Here is a 23,150-nt window from a genome sequence, read left to right as displayed (position 1 = left end):
AGCACCACTGGACAGGACGCCTCTGCCCGGCAGGCCATGGCTCTCCTGCAAGTCCACCAAGCCAAGGCACTTAAAGATCTGCACTTGGATAGTCCTGATCCCGACGTGCCGCAGGAATTGCGCTCTGCCACAGAACTCGCTCTCAGAACCACGAAGGTCACAGCACAGTTTCTACAGCCCTTACTTCATCGTACCCAAGAAAGGCTGTGGGTTGCGACAAATCTTGGACATGCGAGTTCTTAACCGGGCCTTACACAAACTCCCGTTCAAAATGCTCACGCAGAGAGTCTAGTCCGGGCAGGATGTGGCCTCCGCAGGGTCTTTTCCAATGAAAGAATAGGATCTGGAAAGACTGCCTTCCCCGACGCATTTCATAGCATTTAGATAGCCCCAGCCGGTTCACACCCTATGCAAGAGACATAGAGAGAGAAAAGGGCGTGGCTACCGGGCTTGCTCCCGTGTTGGTTATGTAGCACCTCCAGCCACTAGAGTCATGGGCTGCTCTCACTGCTACCATCAAGGGGGTTGTATCGCCGCATCAGGACCCACACTAGCCGACTACATGACAGCTTCTTCCCCCAAGCAATCAGACTTCTGAACACTTGATCTCTCATGAACAATATACACCAGCACTGCACTTTATTAATCTATTATCTCACACTGGACTGTCAAAATTATATTCTCCACAATACAACTACAGCATATATACATATTTTTTATATACTTATATATTTATATTTTTATTGTATGTGCATGCTATATTGTATGTATTGTTTACTGTACATTGTACATTATTATTGTGTTTTGTAATTATGTGTACATTTGATATGTAAATTGTGTTGTGTAAGTATGTTGTTTACTGTAATTGTTATATGTCTCGTCACTGTCATGACTGCTATGTTGCTCGGAACTGCACACAAGACTTTCACCTACTGTTGCACTTGTGTACATGGTCGTGTGACAATAAAGTGATATGATTGATTGATTGACCTGTTCCCCCCTCAGGGGTGCTGGGAACCTAAGGTCTGTTTATGACACTTTTTTCTGGGGCGTTGGGGAGGGTTACGTGCGGCCGACAGCAGCCTGCTTGCACCTGTGTCCACAGTTCACGGGGGGTGAGCGTGTCCGGTTGTCTGTGTTCGTGAGCACAGAAGACACGCACCATGAAGTTCCTCTTTTATCTATTGTCACAATAAAACTCCCCCCTTTGTGGGACTGTGCATTTAAGAATAATTGTCTGTGCCAGAGTCGCATTTAAAACCTTCATTCAGCTAATTATAATTGTTTCGCCTTTACTATTTTAAATGTCCAAGTACCAGTATCGTTGTGACCTCAAAACCTGTGACCCCCCACCCCCAAAATGGTTTGGTCCCCCTCAATGTTCAAGACATGGTTATGGCCTTGCATTGACCAAACCTCAGTAATGAGAATACATCCATGGTTTTACCTGTGCTTATATGGCATTGCACTGTAAATATAAGGGCAATGACATTGCAGACTTTAAGTCATGGACCTCCAAGACTTAAGGACAAATTATGGACAAAGTTTTCCTCATGTGCAATATACTGTATTTTCTGTTCTGTTCAAATGATGTTTGATAAAAAATGGCATTGTTTGCCTACAAATTTTCACTAGCACATTACTCAGTAAATTGGTCTAGTCATGGGTACAGTAACTTGTCCTATAATAAGTAACTACAGTAGCCCTAATAACAAGTCCTAATAAGGTGTAAATTAAATAAATTTTCATTCTAAATGTTTCAGATGCTTAGACGATATAAAAATCACTCAAGTGTTAGCTCCTTCTGATAATGATCATTTAGATAGTATGTAGTATTCTGAATATCAAAATACCATAGCATTACCATCACTTTAACATGGTACTGTCACAGCTGGCTACTTTTTTGAAGGTCACTGTGAGAAATTCATCAACTTGATGTGTATCCTTTAAGTCTGGAGATGCTTTGAAAATGTTAAAATGCTGCTCCAAATGTCTCCAGAGTCATATTGTAAAAAAATTGAAATAAAAAAATTATTAATAAAAAACAATATCATGGGGTAGCATGCCACCAAACCCCCCTACATAATAAGGAAGCACAATGAGATTTGATGGGTGAATGATGAAAGGCTAGAGACACCTCTTGAATGTAGAAAACAAAATATAGACATTATATAATTTATAATAGCTGTATTTTTCTGGCACAAAAAAACCCATTTCAAATAGGTTAAACTTGAACAAATAATTTGACACTTTCTACAAGAAACTACTGAACTGTATAATACACTCTAATTTCTATTTCTTGTCTAAAACATAGGCAGCATTTAATGTAATATTTTTCTACAAATTAGAAGACATATAGTTGTTTTTTTTTGGTTCATTTCAATGAAACACCTGAAGGAAATGATTCACTAGGATGAATCAAACTTTCTGACAATATGCAAAAGAGTAGTGTGTTTGATTGTTGCCTCAGCTGGCTTGTTTGCAAAACTGCATGCAAGTTACAATGTGACATAAAAACATAATGTTGTGATTTGACATGCTACACCAGTACATGCTGGAAAATGAAGCTTGTTACTGGAAAAGCTACACTGTTTTAAAAACTGAGCTAATGTCATGCTACTGAAAATGTAGTCAAGTTAGTAGCCTACTGTAACATTGCCTCTATTAGTTAAAAAAAATAAAAAACTGTACTTAATATCATTGCTTTAATTTGAAACTAAAATGGAAAAGTATACATAATGCAATAAATACCACTATAAAGGTTTATTGAATTAAAGGTGTTTAAGAACATTACTTATTAGATGAAATCCATACCACAAATGCAAAACACTCTTCAGGCTAAATCTCAAATACAATTAAGATCTGTCTTCCTGTGTTATGGGACTCAGAGAAGACCAACCTGGCTTCAGAAAGAAATTCACAAGGAAATTCATCTATCCCATTCAAAAACATATCTGGCTGGTGTACATGGTTAGAAAGCATTAAAGTTGTTTGTCATCACTGAGCCACACAAAGCTATTCCCTGATGCAATCGTCTTTACCATCTTCATCAGCATCATCATCATAATTATCCACAGTATGGCTAAGAACTCACTCATCCTCTAACTCACATTGAAAGCCTATTAAACATGTTTAGATGCACCATAAAGTGTGCTGGAAATCAGCGGGAGTGTTTCAAGTTGCAGTTCATCTAAATAATGTTCATCTTTGAAACTAGCGATCCTTGTAACATCATTTGTGGTTAAGGTAAAAAAAAAAGACTGGAAATATACAGAATAAGAAGCATGCCTGTATATGCCTTTTTTGTTTAAAATGCAGTACTGATGTAAAAGTTATTCATAAGACATGGATACAAATAAATATGTTGTTTGCATAAAAATGTCCATTAAATATGCAGAATGAAACAGGCTGGATGTTTCGGATGCCGTCTCATTTCCTCTCCATAATAAGAGTGATTTACTTTCTCCTTTCGTATTTTTACTTGGATTTTGTTAAGATGCAATTCCTTCTCTCAATTTCCTCCTAATGCATCACAAAACATTGTTTATATGGAAGGTATAGACAGTTTTGAGCCTCAAAGCTGTTCGTGAATAGGTTGGCAATCAGATGCAAAGCTGTTCCTTGTCTTTCTGTTTTCCTTCTGCATAAAAATGCATTTTTCACTCTTATGGCTGTGGAAACTGTTACAATTGTATGGCTAGCCAAATATGTATCTTGCGCATTTTAAGTATGTTAGTTGACAATAAATTATTTCGGGAAGTTTACGTGTCCTGCAGTGACATCTAAAACTATTTTAAATAGAATTTAGCTTTTTTAAATTTTATTTGATCATTACCATGCACAAAGCCTTTGTTTCCTAATAATAATTAAGAGAATATGATGAAAATGTATTCTTTTAAAAAAATTATTAATTATTCCATTAAAACTGCAAAACAACTTAGAATGAACTAATGAATGTAAAACAAGTGAAAATGGTAAAAAACAAAGGAAATTTTGATGGGTCACAGTACCTATAATATATACACTTTCCCTTACACATTCATATTCCTTTTAACTATGGCTGTCGATTTAACACGTTAATTCAGTGTGATTAATTATATAAAACAATAATGCATAAAACATTTTTAATAATGCAATTAATCATGTTCTCGGACCGTAATAAGGATTATTCCTCCGTGAGCAATTCAAGCTTGAAGTACCACCTGTCTTCTCCAGGAGGCAGTAAGTGAAACTCCAGCTGTTAAGGCAATGCACAGCTACAGAGAACAAATCACACTTACCCACAGCAGACAGCATAGGTCTTGGTCTTGCATTCAAACACAGCTTGATGGAGCACAAATCTGAATGCAGAGATCTCAAAAATGTTTTTCTAATTTTCAGACTATGTTAAATTGACAACTTGACATTAAAAAGGTTATTCTATTTTGAATTACTGTTATATGACTGGCTTTCTCAACAAATATCAATATATGCAGCACACCATGTTATTAATTCGATTCAATATTTTAATCAATTGACAGCCCTAATTTTAATGTAAAATTCTGAAAGAAAAAAAAACAAGAAAACAAACATTAAAACATCAAAAACGATTGGCCTCACCCTTTTTCCTCCAAACATAACAATGGTCATTATGGCCAAACAGTGACATTTTTGTTTCATCAGAACAGAGGACATTTCTCAAAGATCTTTGGCCCCATGTGCATTTGCAAATTGTAGTCTGGCTTTTTTTATGGCGGTTTTGGAGCAGTGGCTTCTTTCTTGCTGAGCAACCTTTCAGGTTATGTCGATATAGGACTAATTTTACTGTGGATATAGATACTTGTCTACCTGTTTACTCCAGCATCTTCACAAGGTCCTTTGCTGTTGTTCTGGAATTGATTTACACTTTTCCCACCAAACTATGTTCATCTCTAGGAGACAGAATGAGTCTCCTTCCTGAGCGGTATGATGGCTGCGTGGTCCCATGGTGTTTATACTTGCATACTATTGTTTATACAGATGGACGTGGTACCTTCAGGCATTTGGAAATTGCTCCCAAAGACTTTTGGAGGTCCACAATTTTGTTTTCTGGTTTCTTTTGATTTTCCCATGATGCCAAACAAAGAGGCACTGAGTTTGAAGGTAGGTCTTAAAATACATTCACAGGTACACCTCCAATTGACTCTAATTAGCCTATCAGAATCTAATTGCCTAAAGATTTGACATAATTTTCTGGAATTTTCCAAGATCTAAAAGGCACAGTTATTTTAGAGTATGTAAACTTCTGAGCCACTGGAATTGTGATATATATAGATAGTCAATTAAATGTGAAACAATCTATCTGTAAACAATTGTTGTAAAAATTATTCTTGTCATGCACAATGTAGATGTTTAAAAGGACTTGCCAAATCTATAGTTTTCTAATATGAAATCTGTGGAGTGGTTAAAAAATTAGTTTTAATGACTTGTGACTTCAACTGTACATACACTACTGGTCAAATGTTTTGAAACACTTACTCTTTATTATAATTTGTTTTTCTCCACATTTTAGTATAATAGTACAGTCATCAAAACTATGGAATAACATAAATGGAACTATGGGAATTTTGTTGTGACTAAACAAAATCCAAAATAAAGCAAACGGTTTAAATAATAATAATAAAAAAATATAAGCATTTTTTATTTAAAAAAAAAATAATATATATATATATACATGTATATATATATATATATATATATATACAGTATATTAGAAGTCACCCCTTGCCTAGAATTTGCAGACATGTACTGTTGACATTTTCTCAACCAACATCTTGAGGAATCACTCTGGGATTCTTTTAAACAGTATTGAAGGAGTTCCCATCTATGTTGGGCGCTGATTGGCTGCTTGTCTTTATTATTTGGTCCAAGTCATCAATTTCAAAAACTTCATTTTTTTAATTACATTTTAGTTTTATAATGTAATAAATTCATATGGTGGCACAATTATATTTTTGTCTACAAAACTAATTTCAAACACTTAAGCTTATGCCTCCAGATCAAAAGATGTTTAAGATCATGAGAAACATTTCAGTAAAGTATTTAAAAAGTTTTGACCGGTAGTGTATGTACTAAAATCCTGATGTTGATTTAACACACACACACACAAAACATTTATGCATCAACTATAGCACAAGACTCTATCTCAGCTCCTCAGACCCCTGAGACAGACTCTCGGTTCAGTGAGTTTCTTTATTTTGCTACTAACCCACTGGCCCATGGCGCTCTGTTCCACCTACTGCTTTCCTGCAAGACAGACCAATTGACTATAGAAGCCCAGGCTAATGCCAACTGTTTCTCTGTCTGTATCTTTCTCTTTTTCTGTCCTGCTCCTCTTTCTGTGTCTTTTGCCCTCTCTCTATCTGTCTGGCATTTATCAATGTCAAAATATCTTTGTATATAATATAATAATTTATGCACATTTTAAAGCAGTATTATGTAATTCCTGCGACCCTAATGTCACCAAGCCATATGCAAAAAAAAAATACAAATTTTCAATCAGCCATAGGTCAAGCAAACAGATAGTCCCACCTCCTAATTATGCAATTGGTTAGGGCCGCTGTTGCTGTGTCAGGCTAATCGGACAGCTTAAACACACAGATCAATGTTTGAAAAGCACCACAGAGTCATAAATAGTGTTTACACTTATATGGGAAATTAGCCTACAAATGGTTTATTTGTAGTCCATCTCTGCTAAAGTTTATGACAAGGGGCAAAGAACACAACAAAGATAAAAAACAAAAACCCACAGATAATTAATACAAATGATAAACTATTAGAAACAGAGATGGGTTATATAGTAAATAATTCTCAGAAAACACTTGAGAAAAGAGATGAATGCTGATAGGGACCTAATTTGGAGATTACTGTAGTACTAACATAGTGAGATAGACTCTGAAAGGACATACTTTATGGGAATTCGCATATTTACTTGCACAGGTTTGGCTAGTAATGCCAGGTCCAGGATTCTTCAGTGCAAAGACCTCTATAAAATTACTTGTACTTGGATACTCTAACAGCACATTACCAACTAATGGATTGATACAAATAATACACACTAAGACCATTCGATTGGATTAAATTCAATGCTTCTAAAATTATTATGTTATGAGATATAGCACCGGTTGTGACACAGGTGAAAAAGTTTATGAAAACTGTTAACAAAATAGAATTAATAATCTCATAATGGAAGTTGAATTCAAAAAGCTGTATGAATTGCGTGTTGAGATACAATTACATTAGGAACATTTTTGAAAAAAGACAAGACTTGGATCCTTACACTTATCACAGCAGTTCCAAGGTGAAATGTGCACTCTGTGGCACTAAAGCAAGTTTTATTATCCCAAACAGATTTTTTTTTTCTCTGAGGTTTTAATGGTAAATGCTCTATCAAGATTTATATCGACAACACCTCCTTCCATACCCTGAACAACCTAAACCTAACCAATAGTGTCATAAAAAGCAAATGTGTGATGGACAACACAATTGCTGAAGCAACCACATCATTTTGTGGTGCATTTATGACACTTTCAGCTCATTTGTCAACTTGCATGTTCTTCAGAACTCATACCCTGATCCTTTACATTGCAAGTGGAATGCGCTATCAGTTAAAAGACGGCTCAGTTCCACCACATCAGAACAAGCTTATACATATGGTTGGCTATGTAATGTGAAAATTAAAATTAATCGCCTTACAAGTCATAGACTATAGTAAAATGTCAGAGGACAGCACTGTGTGAGGAAATTGATCTGCAATTAAAGTCAGACCCTCTAGTTTCACAGAAAGCTATGCTGGAACCTGACAATGAGGAGCAGATGAAACCTGCAGGTCCTTCTAGAACAAAGCCCTCTGATTAGCCTCATGGGTTTACTTTAATGAGAGACTTGCAAGGAACTCTCTCTCTATCTAGCTTTCTCTGTAACTTCTTTGACAATGCCAAGCCCATTCTTTCTTCGGTCCAAAAAATCGAATCAGGGCCTGACATAATTCCTAACATCAAAGTCCCCTTTAGGTTACTCTATGAAGCTCCATTTCCTTCTTGTAAAAATGGATGTGACATGCGCTATTAGATTCTTCCAGAGGCTTTTTAGACATCAAAGGTCAGGGACAAAATGATGCTCTGGTGTCCGAAGAAACCAATCAGAGTCAATTGAACCCAAGAGATGCTGGTGAAAAGGGGTATTTTGTAGCATCATTTTTTATATGCTTGGTAAAGCCAAGCAAAACACTTGTTCTCCAGAAGCCCTAGACAATGTGCAACAGCAACAGAGCAACATCTACACCATTTCAGTGTCTCTCTCCATGCTGAAAACACCCATTGTGACGCTTCTATCTCAAAGAATGTGTCTTATTGGTCTCCAACACAGGGGTTGACCCTACTGAAATTTTTATTTTAGGTACATTTTTACTGCCACGGCACACTTTTTACAAATAATAAATACAATGGCATGAACGTTTTTCAGAGGAATTTAGTTTTTAATGAATAAGCTAAAAGCACCAATTCCAGCTATTTTAATGATTTAAGGATTGCACAATCATGCAGAATTAGATGCAAAAATAAAGGGTATTTTGGTGTGGCTTGCTTCTGTCACAAATTTGTTCAGATTTATTATACATCTAATTATTTCAGTGACCCTTTTTGGAGATGAGCATCTTATGTGCTATGAGTGAGTCATTGAATCATTTTTAGATATTCACAGCCGAAATCTGCCAAGAGATTTTATAATATTTAAACATTTAAAGAACAAAGCAGAAAGCAAAATGACAACAATAATAGTCTAATTATAGTGAGTTTTAATAACGTAACCTTACCCTATATTAAAACTTGCATGACTACAATCTACTGACTTCAGTCAAATGTTTAAGAATTATAAACACAAAGCAGATCTGCAGTACCATTTTCCTACAGATTTAAACTGCTGAGCATTACTTTTGTCAGAAAAGATGATAAAAATATCCTAAAAATTATAATTTTGAGTTTCAATAATGTTTTTTCATCATTGTAAAGTGCATTATACATGAGTTGAGTCGAGGCGCCAACGCACGGTTCAGTGTCAATGTCAAGCGCCGCATAGCCCTCCACTTGACAAAAGTTGCATAAGGCATCACGGAGAGGTGATTTTCGAGTTTGCCACACAAGAAAGAGAAAGAGAGCTTTGATTGCAGAAAGTTATAAGAGGGCTCCCCATTATATTTAGGTCTTAGCGTTTTCTTGGTGAATTTAAATTAGTAAATTAGTTAAGACTCTGAAAAAATAAATATATATTTCTCTTCACAAATTTGGACAGTTTTTAAATATTTATTGTTGCTTTGTATTCTCAAAGATGTGTGGAAATCACTCTGGTGTAAAGCGTGAAAAACACTTTGGTGTCACTTTATAGACTTCAGTGTATTCTGCAGCTCTGGTGCAAGTCACGTGAAACACCCTAAACTTGTATAAACATCAGTTGGATTGCACATGAAATGTAGTTCTTCACAATAACAGAAGTGATCGATTATGGTTTCAAAACGGCAAATTTCACAGAAAGTTTAAGAGTTTGCATTCCTGAAATTATTTCTTATTTCTTTTTATTTACTCATTTATTTATTTTGTGGAATTTGATCGTTTTTCAAGGCACACCTGACAATCTTTCATGGCACACTAATATGCTGCAGCACAATGGTTGAAAAACACTGATCTATGGCCCTTGAGAGCCAGGGTAGGTGGAAAGATGGGCTTGTTTTGGTTGTTGAGATAGAACAGAGTGAGTTTAACAAGAGACATAGTGAAAAACTAATTCTGTGGATGGATAGAATCATGAAGCTCTTGGCTTTCTTGGTAGATCCCATTACTATACCATTTGCCTGGCTGGAGCGATGGTAACAACTCTAGTGGCTCTTTCTACCCACCACACACTCATTCTGTTTCAAAGAACAGAGCTAGAGTGGTTTTTCTTGGAAAGAAATCTCTGTTGACACCATTTGGAGTTCTCCTCCAGAAGAAAACTGCCCAAACTGGAGAGCACTAATTATGGACATGATAGTGCCATAGGCAAAAAAGATACATGAACAGCCATAGGGTAGGTTATGGCTCTCAAATGTTGTACTCTGTGAACCAGTTGGAAAGATCTATCACTCTGGATAATGCATATTAAGAGAAAGCCTGGGGAACTGAATATAAACTCAACAAACACCACATTCATATAAATGGCAAAAAGTCTTTCTTTTAAAAGTCTATCCAGTTCTAGAACAACATCAACAACAACCCCACCTTAGAATAGCAAAGACTACACAACACTTTCTCAGCAAAATTGGCAGAATATATAGAAATAATAGAAAACAGCATGGTATCCAAACAAGCACATCATAGCGCTAAATACAGTTCCTCCTTCTGCCATGTGGATATTCAAAGGTTTTTGCGCTGTATGCTAGTGCTACAAACAAACCTCTCATACATACATAATGAGTCTTTCATATTGTGCAGCCATGTTCCTTATAATACATTGCCCTGTGCAAATGACAAGTGCATCTCACTGGGGTGGGTTGAGTATTTAAATGAAATGCAAAGATGTGCAGAACTGAACAATGTGGGCACCTGCGACATAGCATGAAAGCACAGTATGCGACAACCAGATGCTGTTTTGTAGAGCGTTGAAGAGCTACCTGATGGGATTTATCTTTCAAGGTGATATTAATGATTCTACTGTGTCTGGAGACAGGAAGATATGCCCTAGATAGGAGACTTCTTCAAAAGATACAGTGGAATAATATTTGGGATAAGTACTTTAAGAGCACAAATACATTTTATTTTTTAAATGTGTGCATTTCATTGCATTAAAATCTAATATCAAACTAGGATTGTACATTTTCAGACATGCTTAGAGGCTATATAAGTAAGAAATAATTGACGACAGACAGTTGAATTGTTGAAAAATAATTCACACGATGCGCAGTGGACATTTTAACGGGCTGGAATCAATTATTCCGCTTATACCACGGTAACCACACCTTAAGACATCGTTCAGGGTCTTATCTCAAGACATTTTCTGTTTTTCATCCCTAAAATGCTCTTGTGAGTGTAATTTCTTTCTTCTGCCATGGATTCAGCAACTTGTTTTAATACAGTCTGAGCTTTCATTGCTAATTCGAAAACGTTACTTCAAAACTAGCAACGGATGATTGCGAGGTTTGCACTGCTTTACTGAAGCACTTACTGGAGTAATGAGATGTGTGTGTGTGTGTGTGTGTGTGTGTGTGCGTGTGTGAGTTAGTGCAAATGTGCGTGTGTTAGCGTGTGCGTATGTGTGTGTGTGTGTGGGCAGGTTTAAGTGGATTACGAGGCCATTTTTAGGTTACAATCTGGTAATTACAACGGTATTATGCTATAAATGTGGTTTAAGAGGACATTTCTAGTGTCCCCATAATTCAAATCGCTTAAAAAACATACTAAAAAAAGTTTTTTGAACATTTAAAAATGCTCAATTTTTTTTGAGAGGGTTAGGTTTAGCACCTCTAAATCTGAGGCCATGGTTCTCAGCAGGAAACCGATGGAGTGCGTACTCCAGGTAGGGAATGAGGTTTTGCCCCAAGTGAAGGAGTTCAAGTACCTCGGGGTCTTGTTCACGAGTGAGGGGACAATGGAGCGGGAGGTTGGCCGGAGAATCGGGGCAGCCGGGGCGGTATTGCACTCGCTCTATCGCACCGTTGTCACGAAGAGAGAGCTGAGCCGAAAGGCAAAGCTCTCGATCTACCGGTCAATTTTTGTTCCTACCCTCACCTATGGTCATGAAGGTTGGGTCATGACCGAAAGAACTAGGTCGCGAGTACAAGCGGCCGAAATGGGCTTCCTCAGAAGGGTGGCGGGCTTCTCCCTTAGAGATAGGGTGAGGAGCTCAGTCATCCGTGAGGAGCTCGGCGTAGAGCCGCTGCTCCTTTGCGTTGAAAGGAGTCAGTTGAGGTGGTTTGGGCATCTGGTAAGGATGCCCCCTGGCCACCTCCCTAGGGAGGTGTTTCAGGCACGTCCAGCTGGGAGGAGGCCTCGGGGAAGACCCAGGACTAGGTGGAGAGATTACATCTCCACACTGGCCTGGGAACGCCTCGGGGTCCCCCAGTCAGAGTTGGTTAATGTGGCTCGGGATAGGGAAGTTTGGGGCCCCCTGCAGGAGCAGCTGCCCCCGCGACCCGACTTCGGATAAGCGGTTGAAGATGGATGGATGGGTTAGGTTTAGGGTTAGGGGATAGAATCTATATTTCATACAGTATAAAAATCAACTAAATTAACTTTGTTGCTAATTCGAAAACGTCACCTCAGAACTGGCAACAGAGGATGTGCTGCTTTTCAAAATAGGAGTAACAAGGTAGTGTGCGTATGTGAGCATGTGTGTGCATGTGCGTGCATATGTGTGTATGTGCATGCGCGTGTGTATATATGTGTGTGTGAGCGTGTATAAATGTGGGGGAGATGAGTGAGCGCGAGGGCTCTTTTTAACCGAAATTGAAATAAATGTAGGATATTTTAGACATTGTTTTGGCATTAACCAATTAATTTTAACCATTTTCTTTTTAATTTGTTATTTTATTGTGGTAGCCTGTAGGGCTCTTTGAAATAACTGAAATAATTTGGCAAAAGTGATATGGAATCGTTATGCGGCCAAGTCCTGGAAATACTTTATAGCCATGCATTTCCTTGAAAAATAATTGCACAACTTAGAACATCTGTCAACCAATAAGAATCAAGCATTTAACGGACCCATGGTATAATGTATATTATAGTTTATATAGTTTTTATATTTTTAATATTATTTTGATACATTGCTTAGTTATCAAGCTTGGTTTGATATGTTATATAATGCAAAAATATATATAATCTTTTTAAGTGTGACTTAAGTGTCCAAATAGTTTTTGGGACCACTGTATATCATTTTAGCCTTTCAAATCATATAACAAACCTCTATAGGGAACACGGAAAGAATGTGGTGGTTTGAGCTTACACACACGCACACACTCCCTGGAGAGTGATGGAATGGGTGAACATCTGCTGGCACAGTGGGGAATGAAGGAACAAGACAATTCTGACTGCATCCCACACTGAAACAACTGATTAGACTCTCTAAATGACTAACCCTCTGCCAATGTTGAAATAAAACAACCCCTCCATCTCCTCGGCTCGGAGCATGGTGCAGTTCCATCAGATGTAGTGAGGACTTTAATCATTAACCCAAGGCCGACAGACAAGACAGAGCCCACCAGGCTCACAAAAGTTCACTTCACAGCTCCCAACCACTCCAGTGAGTCGGCAGCTTCACACACATGGAGCCACAAAATGGATCCATTTATTTCAACTGCAGGTGAAAAGTCTGCACAGGAATGATTCTTTTATCCCGCTATAACAGAATTTTACTCTGTGTCCACCCGCTCCAGACTCATAATGTTTTCCTTCCCGCCTTCTCAATTTTGGTTCACTTCTGCAATCTTGCAATTTTAACACTGCTTATTGTTTTCAATAATGTCATTAAAGAAAGGGAAAAACAACATCTTCTGGCCTCATTATTGTGGGCTGCATTTTCTGCTATTAAACACCATACATTAAATGTCAAAACAGCAAGCTTTGTTTGCCCAGGGTGCTTTAGTTCGTTCATCAGAAAAAAGTTCAGCTTCTTCCAGTGTATATTCTTTAGGCTTAATTGATTTGTGGAAATATGTCGGACTTCCCAACACTACAGTGTAACAGCATAGGCTGTCACCTCCCTGTAAAAGTGATGCTTGCCCCTCAGGTGACTCTGATTATGGCCAATCAATCAAAAGATAAGTCACCTGGAAGTGTGTCACAGTCATGTGTCCACCCTTCCTGGCTAGACTGCATCACCTGGAAGCCATTTGTTATTAGCAGTTTGTCTAACTGCTGCCCCTTGTTTTATGTTCTTTTGCCAACATCTGTTGGAGTAGAAATTGGAGATGTTAAAACTACAATATATTACTAAAATTAAAACTTTCTATATATTATTTTCCAAGGTATGATAGATATTACGCAGTCTGCGTAGGGCACCAACTCCTTAGGGGGGCACCATCTTACCATATAGGGGTACCAGAAACTCCACCGGCTGCCCTTACTCACACGTTATACATTATTCAAGGACCCGGTAGCAGTTGCGGAACTCAGACGATTGCCTCACGCTCCCACTTTAAGCTTGCGCTTGCACCACGTCTCGCACGACACCCCCCATCCGATGATCGCGGAGCTCTGTATGTTGGTGTTTCGTAGACAGTGTGATTGATTGCGTAAATTTTTTTAACCTGTTATTTTTAATAAAATTAATTGCACTGAATTAACACGATAACTCGACAGCCCTAGTATATATTTAATTAATGTTTTAAAATGCACTTATATTTAGCAATAAAAAAGAACATTAATAAGTATTTTTTTAAATGCACATTTTAAATTGCATAACATCATGCAGGTCTGGGTCAGGAGCTTCAGTTTACGTTCACATCAACCATCAGAATGGGGAAAAAAGTATCTCAGTGGTTTGGAACGTGGCATGACTGTTGGTGCCAGATGGGCTGGTTTGAGTATTTCTGTAACTGCTGATCTCCTGGGATTTTCATGCATAACAGTCTCTATCATTTACTCAGAATGATGACCAAAAAACATCCAGTGAGGAGCAGTTATGTGGATGGAAATGCCTTGTTGATGAGAGAGGTCAACAAAGAATGGCCAGACTGGTTCGAGCTGAAAAAGTCTACGGTAATTCAGATAACCGCTCCGTACAATTGTGGTGAGAAGTATATCATCTCAGAATGCTATTCAAAGATGTGGGTTGGAGCTGTTTTGGTGGCACGAGGAGGACCTACACAATATTAGGCAGGTGGTTTAAATGTTGTGGCTGATCTGTGTATATACAGTATATATATTTACTTAAATAATAACCACAACTCTTTTGTTTTGCTTACACTGTATTTCTAATAAAAACTTCTCACAAACTGCCTGTTGGAATAACACCTGCTCTCGCCTACAAAACAGAAATGTAGTTCTGTCTACACTTGCATATGCATACATTTCTGTGCATGAAAAGAGGGTGATCGTAGGCGTTTCTTCTTAACATTTCTTCAGGCATGTAAACAAGCTGTTGGCCATACAGTGCAAAGGTAGTATAAGGCCTACATACACATATAGCAGTATTCACAGACTAAGCTTCACCCACTCTCCACCTTGTCTTTTTTGCAATCTCTTCTATCTGCTTACCATTTTCACATTTTCCCTCTCCCCTCCATCATTCTTGTTCAATCAAAGCTCTCATCTTCCCTGTGGTCAGCGGTCAGAGAAAGAGAGAGAGAAAGTGTGTGTGTGTGTGGTGTGGTGGGGGGTGCACTCATCTGAGCACTCGAAATAAAGACATGGGACTCCAGTGCAGATCGATAGCCTGTTAGTGACCAGCGTGACTTTCATGTCATGCAATCATTGGACAGATTGTCATGGAACAGAGAGTCTGTGATAGACTAGATCTGCCTGGGGTACCAAAGAAATAGAAATCTTACCACTGTTCTGTTGAAAAGACCAGTATTGCTGGTCACCAACATATGCTGTGATTTGGATGCTGGTTCCCAGCACAGGATGTTGGTGTGCTGGTATCCCTACCACGCTTCTTAACTAGTTCAACAGCCCTTGGTCAACCAAGCATTTTTTGATGGTGAACTACATCCAAAAGCTAGACCAGCACAAATACTGCTGAAAAAAAAAAAAAAACCCAAAGAGAACAGCTATAACCAGCTACCCAGCCTAGTCAAAGGGGTTTTGGGCACATATTATCAGCTGGCCTACCAGCTAAATCAGCTGAGTACTAACTTGGTCAGGCTGGTAGACCACACAGACAAGTTTAAATAGCTAATACCAGCATAAACCAATAAGACCATCTTAAACCAGTTAAGACCAGGCAACACGCTTAAGCTGGTTATAGCCATTTTATGGCCAAACTAGAATAACCAGTATGGAAACCCATGCTGGTCTAATCTGGTCTTTTCAGCTAGGTGTACACAAATCCACGAAAACACATGGAAAAGTAGAAAACATAAATGTGAACACTGTGTTCAGAGTGATGATACAATCCACTATCACATACTATAAAGCCACATAACATGTGAAAACATTTGAAAGGAATATAAATATTAGATCAAGAAATATACATGAACCGAGTGTCTAAAAAATACAACGGTTTTCATTCAACTCAACAGAGAAAGTTAATGCATGAAGTAACACCACAGCAAACTTTATAAGCCTCTGGTCTGCATCTTAAATGTCTACTTCTATACACAAATAATAACTCTGAAATATGACATATGACATATGGCTGAGGTCACCCTAACCTTTTCAACCTCAACAAACTATGATTAATAACCTATTATATGAAACTCAAACAGTTAAACGTGCATTTGCATACATACTCAGATTGATGTCTGGGCAATGCTGTTCTGTAAATGTTATTTGCACTGCGCTATAGGGTTCATATACGTTTGTCTGAACTCTCCACTTCAGACAAAGCCATTTGCATTTCTCTGGCCTCACAATCTAGCTCTCCTCACGATCACAGAAAGCAATTTTGCCTAAAATCAACATCTCTCAAACTCCCCAATTCCCTCATGTGAGAGAGAGTGAACTGACAGGCCTGCTTAGAGTCAACAGCAGGGGCGTCACTATAACCCTTTTATTGGGGCACATGCCCCAGTATAAATCTGCTGTCCCCCGGTAAAATCAAGTTTGAGTTTTAACAATTTACTTTATTTGTCAGTGCATTCATTTAGATTGATAATCCCGGAAAAAAGAAATGTATCTAAGCTTGTTTTGAGTTGTAGTTGCAAATAAACTTAATGAGTTTCAAACATCAGTTTAAACTTACATCAATTATGTTAGCTAGCTAGTTATTAATTTATAGAAACAACACTTCTGCATTTATAAAGTTAGAGATAGCTCAGCAAGTTTCGCAAAAGCCAGAAAACAAACTCAGCCAGTTTAGCTACCAACTCTGCCTAGTGACCAATTCTCTGCTCATTCTGAGTCCTTTTTTCTAAAGGTCTGAGGCCGTATTGTCTGATGTTGGATAATACAATTCCATGACTTACTTGACAGAGGTTTTCCTGATGTAGTGTGTAATATAGAAGAATGCAAATGTGCTAGAATGTTTTCTTTGGTTTAGTAATTTGCATATACAGTGTATGTATTTTATGCAGTAAAACATGTTGAGAATGTTCATATACGGTATGTTGAAGATACTTAAATATTTTCATAAAGATTAATATCTCTACATGTTTAACTTTCCCAGTCCTTGTTACCGTGTAGGAATAGTGAGTTAAGGAAGGGAAGTTTGTATAGTGCGTTGTGTTGCAAACTTCTTGCACTCAGCAGGCTTTCAAGATAGAAAAAAAAGCGATCTGAGTAACGGGGGGCCTGTGCCACAGTAGAGCTTTATGTCTAGCAACGCCCCTGGTCAACAGTGCTGGATATACTGTATATACACTGAAATGAGCACACCTCATCCAAACTTGTGGCCTAAATTATACACGGGGAGAATAAAAGAGGGAGAAAAATAAAAGCAAGGTTATGTTCTGATTGGAATACTAGCATACTGCTGAGTGCAAACTGTACAGCAATGTTCAGTATAGGCCTACTTAAGATATTGATATATCTTTATACAACAGTTCAACAAAAAAGTAAATACTGTTGAATAACTTGAGCTTCAACAAACAGTTAGTTTTCTTTTCTGCCAGCCAAAATAGTTCTTAAAGAAGCCAAAGCATCAAGCAAAACTCTGCTAACTGCACTGCTATCATACTCTGGTTGTGTAGTAGTGCTGATCCATTCATGATAAATCTGTGTTTTTGAACAAATCATTCTTGTTCACTTCCATTGTTTCAGTCGTGAAGACTTTGTGTTGTTTAATGAATAAGTTAAGTCAAAAACGAATGACTCACTAATAAACATTTGTCACTCAAAAACAACGAGTCAAAATTCACACCACTATTTGAACGCCACAAACACAAAGTAGAGTGACACAAACAGTAAATCATCCAAGTCTCTTTTGTGGACAGTATATTAGCACTGTTGAAACATGGCTCATTCAATCAGGTTCAAGTACTGTAACTAACTGTTGTATAATTACCACTATCCAGGATTTACTATATATCATTAGTGTTAGTGTAGTTCTTTAGCAGCTAGAGAAAAAACTGTTTGGCACACATAATTTGTTTGGCCTCTTCCTGTGTTTCACATTGCATATAAAATTTTCTGCCATGATTACTGGATTATAAAATGCGCGGAAGTGTTGTGCTCATACCCGTTTGCCTTTACACTTAAAAACCAGAGAATAATAAGTGTCATGTATTCAAGGGTTTGTTACATTGTATGTTTTTTTAATAAGCTTGTTTTTGTTACTTATGAGCGTCTTGCTCAATGTCATGCTCCGGAGAGGCTTGCTATTAATTGCAACTTTCTGTTTTGGCATTGCAAATCCACTGATTTGCGCTGTGATGTACTGTAGCACTGGGACATGACACCATTGTTTGGCAAATTCTTGGTGTTTGCCATCGATCTTCTCACCTATGTACTGTAAGTGTATTGCTCTATTTTCCTGTTGCTCCCCTCGCCCCACCGTGGAGGAGATTGTTTTGCAGCTCTCAGTGTGACGCTGCTTGGTTTTAATTACACTATAATGTGTTTATGTATGTTTAGTACAATACATATGGTATTGTATAGTAATATTTTTTACACCCCTAATATACATAAATACATATCTATATATACAGATTTCCCGATTCAATTTGGATTCACAGGCTCTCGATTTAAATCTATTCCGATTCAATTGGTTTCTGATGAATTTAGGTATATATATCTTTCAGTTATAATTTTCATTATATTAGCATATGAAATACAATTTCAGCTAATTATATTAATTATATAGGGGACCTTTTCCTGGACCCTTATAATGGAAATATACTGTACATTTTTTTCAAATGTATTTATTTTATCACAATTTCACTTTTCATGTCATGTGAGTTCTTACTGGATTTTCCAATGTGCGCAACTGTGATGTCATGTGGGATGACTTATGGTGTAAGTACATAAATAAGACATCACAAATAACAAATAAGATAATATTCAAATGTTTTAAATATATTTTCTACTCACTTTCCTGCAAAAATAAAACACACAGCTTTGAAATATGTGTTCTTTGAATTGAGCCAAGGGGTCACTGTTTGATGTTTCAATCTTCTATTGGTCACACGTCCTCTCATCTTACGGATTTGCAGATTCGAGTACTTTTGCATGTTCAAAGACTAGTGTGACCGCAGCTTAAGTGCATGCATGAATTCACAGTCTGAGTTATCACAGTATAAATCGCATCTTGAAAACCTGTCTGTATGGACACTTTTGAGCTGTGATTTGATTGGCTGTCATGCTTCCATTAATAGATCTGTCACTTCTCAAATGCCAAACTCAACCCCCTTCCAGAGAGATATAGAAAGGGAAAGAGAGAGCTCTATAGGACAGGCCTTCCTCCTCTAATACCTCTGTCAGAAGATGTGACATTGAGAAGTGACTCTTTTAGAGGTTAATTAAATGTTGTTTATGCCAAGTGAGAGAAATTACTACACTACCCAGAGAGCACTAATGCAAAGTCTGTGATCTCTGACCTGCAGATGCGTGTAATTTCCTGTGGCGAGAGAATAATCTGCGGCCACGCTACCTCAGCCGTTTTAAGCACGACTGATGACTTGCATAAAGAACCATGGAGAAAGCGCTCATTCAGTGTCTTTCTACACCATTTGGAAAACGTTCAGGGCCATTTACGAGCACAGGCAGCTAGCCACTCCAATGGTCGTTCCTCTTTTTGACACATCATAAGTATTTCCACAATGAAATTGTGTCTTAGTGATGCATGTAATATCATGGCACTTTACCTGACATCTCGAAAACATTTCAAAGTGCTAAGCACTTGATTCAGACACCACAAAGTACAAAGTTTTTCAAAGTACAAAGCCAATTCTTAGGACCATTTTCATGAAACCTCTTCCCCCAGTTCTTATACTGTAATGCATCAGGGTGCCCCCCTCAATGATTATTCTCATTAGAATTTCATTAATGTAATGCAGTAATGAAAATAATTATGTCTGGACACAATAGTGGGGCTTTTCCACTGCACGGTACAACTCGACTCAACTCGACTCTGCTTGCTTTTTTGGGGTTATCCACTGTGGATATTACCTTGTACTTTTTGTAGTACCACTTCGGTCGAGGTTCCAAGCGAGTCGAGCCGACACTAAATGAGATGTCAAAATCCTGCAGATCACTGATTGGTCAGGGAGAATTGTCACTACCAGCGTCACTGGATTTCTGACACGTGACATCAACCTGCTAGTTTTAAAGTTAGCAATGGCTGCGTGCAATAAACGAGGTGCAGACGGTCCACTTGTTAGCGATGAGCGAAAGTCTCTCAGGAAGTGTCTCAGCTGTTGGCCGCACACGGCTACCACTGAACCTCTCAACAGTGTAAAGAAAAGTCATAAAAAAAAACCTTAAAAGTGACTACAGAACTATCAAGGAAAAGTGGAAGTGGTTCGAACAAATGGACGCTATCTAAACCGGCGAGCAATGGGAGGGAGAGTACCCTGGACTGGCGTTGATCCACAATGGAGGACGGTACATTTTGTTATGTTAACTCTATACTCTGCTTGAAAGCTTCACTTTTCATTAGTTGACCAGCTACTGGAAAGCTTGCTTCTAAAACAACCAGGCCAATTTAACTGTTACACTTGTGTAAATCACCATGCAACAACTGCTTTATGCAACACAATGAGCTAGTAGCTAACAGCTAGCGGTCTTGTTACTGTTTTGGTCAGTTTGTGTCGTGTTTAAGATGATGTCACGGCAGTAGAGGCGGCGCAACTATGATGATCAGCCTATAATCCCACCCACGTTGAGGAGCACTAAACTGCAATGGAAATGCAAGATCGGAAACGTAAAGCGAGTAGAGTCGAACCGTAACATGCAGTGGAAAAGTGCCATAGGTCCTTTTCCATCATCGGGCCGGATAGTTCTCATTGCAGAACCATCCTGTTCATGTTAATCAGGCTTCTTGGCGTGGTTACGGTTTCTTTTTCCATTGTGGGGGTGGGAGGTGCTTAATTGTCATGAAGATTATATTTAAAAATGTGTTTCTTTTTCTCTTAATATTTTTTGCCCACTAAGTTAGAGACAGTGAGTTGTACAAAATAAAACAACTTATTATATAACATCTTATTATATCACAACAAGCTATGCAAAAATATCTTACCACTGTCTGTGGCAATGAAGAGAGCAGTGTATTGATTGTGGTGAACATGGGGTGACTCGCGATCCAGTATGGCCCTGGTGGTGACGTTGCCTTTGAATGGGTTCAAAATCAGCCAGTCTGCTGGGTCTCTCAACACAGCAAACCTGAAGAGAACACAAAATACACAAGTTATAGTACTGTATATATGCAATTCTTAAATAGGCAATTTTTTAAAGAGTTAGAATTGTGAATGATATAGACCTTAATCATGGTAGACACAATTTCACACAAAAAATATAAACAAAAAACAAACAAACAAACAAACATGTTATGTTAGGGCAATAATTTGATATAAAGGACAATGATTTCAACAAATTTGCAGTTTACAATATATATATATATATATATATATATATATATATATATATATATATATATATATATATATATATATTATTTTTTTTTATTTTTTTTAAACAATGGGTTGTGAAAATTTGACAGGAAAAAGTCTGACTATAGTCAGCTGCTGCTGATTTGACAATGTTGCATTAATGCATTTGTTTGTAAGCAAGAAAATACTAATTTAGCAGATGCTTTTATCCAAAGTGACTTAAAATACACTTATCACAGAGCCAATCAATCAGGATCAACTTGGTGTCAAGTGCATTGATCAAGGGCACAATGATGACACCTCATGCAGAATTTAAACCTTCTACCTTTCTGTTTACACATGAGTTCTTTAACCATTAAGACACATCACCCCAAGTATTAGCACTACAGTCTGGTGATGGGTTATCAGGAAGGTCAGTTGAAAGAGAAATAAGAGTAAATGGGGCAACAAGATCGCCTGGAAAGTGCCAGTTCAGTGTAGGGAGTACACTCAAGATAAATGACCTGCAGCGATACCTTCAAGAGTAATGATCCGTTTTGTAATTGGGTAAGCAATTGATGATATCTCACAAATGACCTCCAGAACACCTAAGAATGGGTATGATTGTGTGTATTTTCTGATTGGATAAGAAAAGGAGCCTTGGTTTCATCTGGAATCGTGTCACCAGTTTCTGATTTACAGGCTCAATAAGAGACAAACACACCAAATGAAATGCCAAGTTCTCCAGCTGAACTGCTTTCAGGAAACCCACAGAGACACTTTCAAACAGGGGATGGAGGATTTTATTTTTTGAAAAAGTCTTGCTGACTCAAAGATACCTTTCCCAAAAGAATAAAAACACAAACATTCACACAACCAACAAAGATTTTGTTTTCTATCCTTAGGGGTTAAAAGTCTCTTTAAAAAAATAAAATAAATACAATTTAAAAAGTAATGCTTTGTAAAGGCATTATAATGCATTAGTAATGTCTTATAATGTACCATATAATTTGTTATAACTTCTAATAAATCATTTTAACCACAATAATAATACATTCATATACTTACCTATTCATAGAGTATAATGTATTATAAGACAAGCACCATCCAATTTGATCTGCAGAAGTAATAATGTATTATATACACTCACCTAAAGGATTATTAGGAACACCTGTTAAATTTCTCATTAATGCAATTATCTAATCAACCAATCACATGGCAGTTGCTTCAATGCATTTAGGGGTGTGGTCCTGGTCAAGACAATCTCCTGAACTCCAAACTGAATGTCAGAATGGGAAAGAAAGGTGATTTAAGCAATTTTGAGCATGGCATGGTTGTTGGTGCCAGACGGGCCGGTCTGAGTATTTCACAATCTGCTCAGTTACTGGGATTTTCACGTGCAACCATTTCTAGGGTTTACAAAGAATGGTGTGAAAAGGGAAAAACATCCAGTATGCGGCAGTCCTGTGGGCGAAAATGCCTT

General features: G+C 37.8%; 1 protein-coding gene across 1 annotated transcript in view; it reads right to left on the bottom strand.

Moving 5' to 3' along the window:
- LOC127623370 (cadherin-13-like) overlaps positions 1-23,150 on the bottom strand; it is a 532,010-nt gene that overhangs the window by 47,535 nt on the left and 461,325 nt on the right. Inside the window, exon 12 of the mRNA XM_052097812.1 lies at positions 21,319-21,461. Coding sequence (XP_051953772.1) covers positions 21,319-21,461 — 143 coding nt within the window. The remainder of the gene's footprint in view (positions 1-21,318; positions 21,462-23,150) is intronic.

Source organism: Xyrauchen texanus, chromosome 29 (genome assembly GCF_025860055.1).
Source record: "Xyrauchen texanus isolate HMW12.3.18 chromosome 29, RBS_HiC_50CHRs, whole genome shotgun sequence".
Taxonomy (NCBI): Eukaryota; Metazoa; Chordata; class Actinopteri; order Cypriniformes; family Catostomidae; genus Xyrauchen; species Xyrauchen texanus.
Note: the sequence above shows the minus strand (reverse complement) of the source record. Positions and strands in the feature narration are given on the sequence as shown.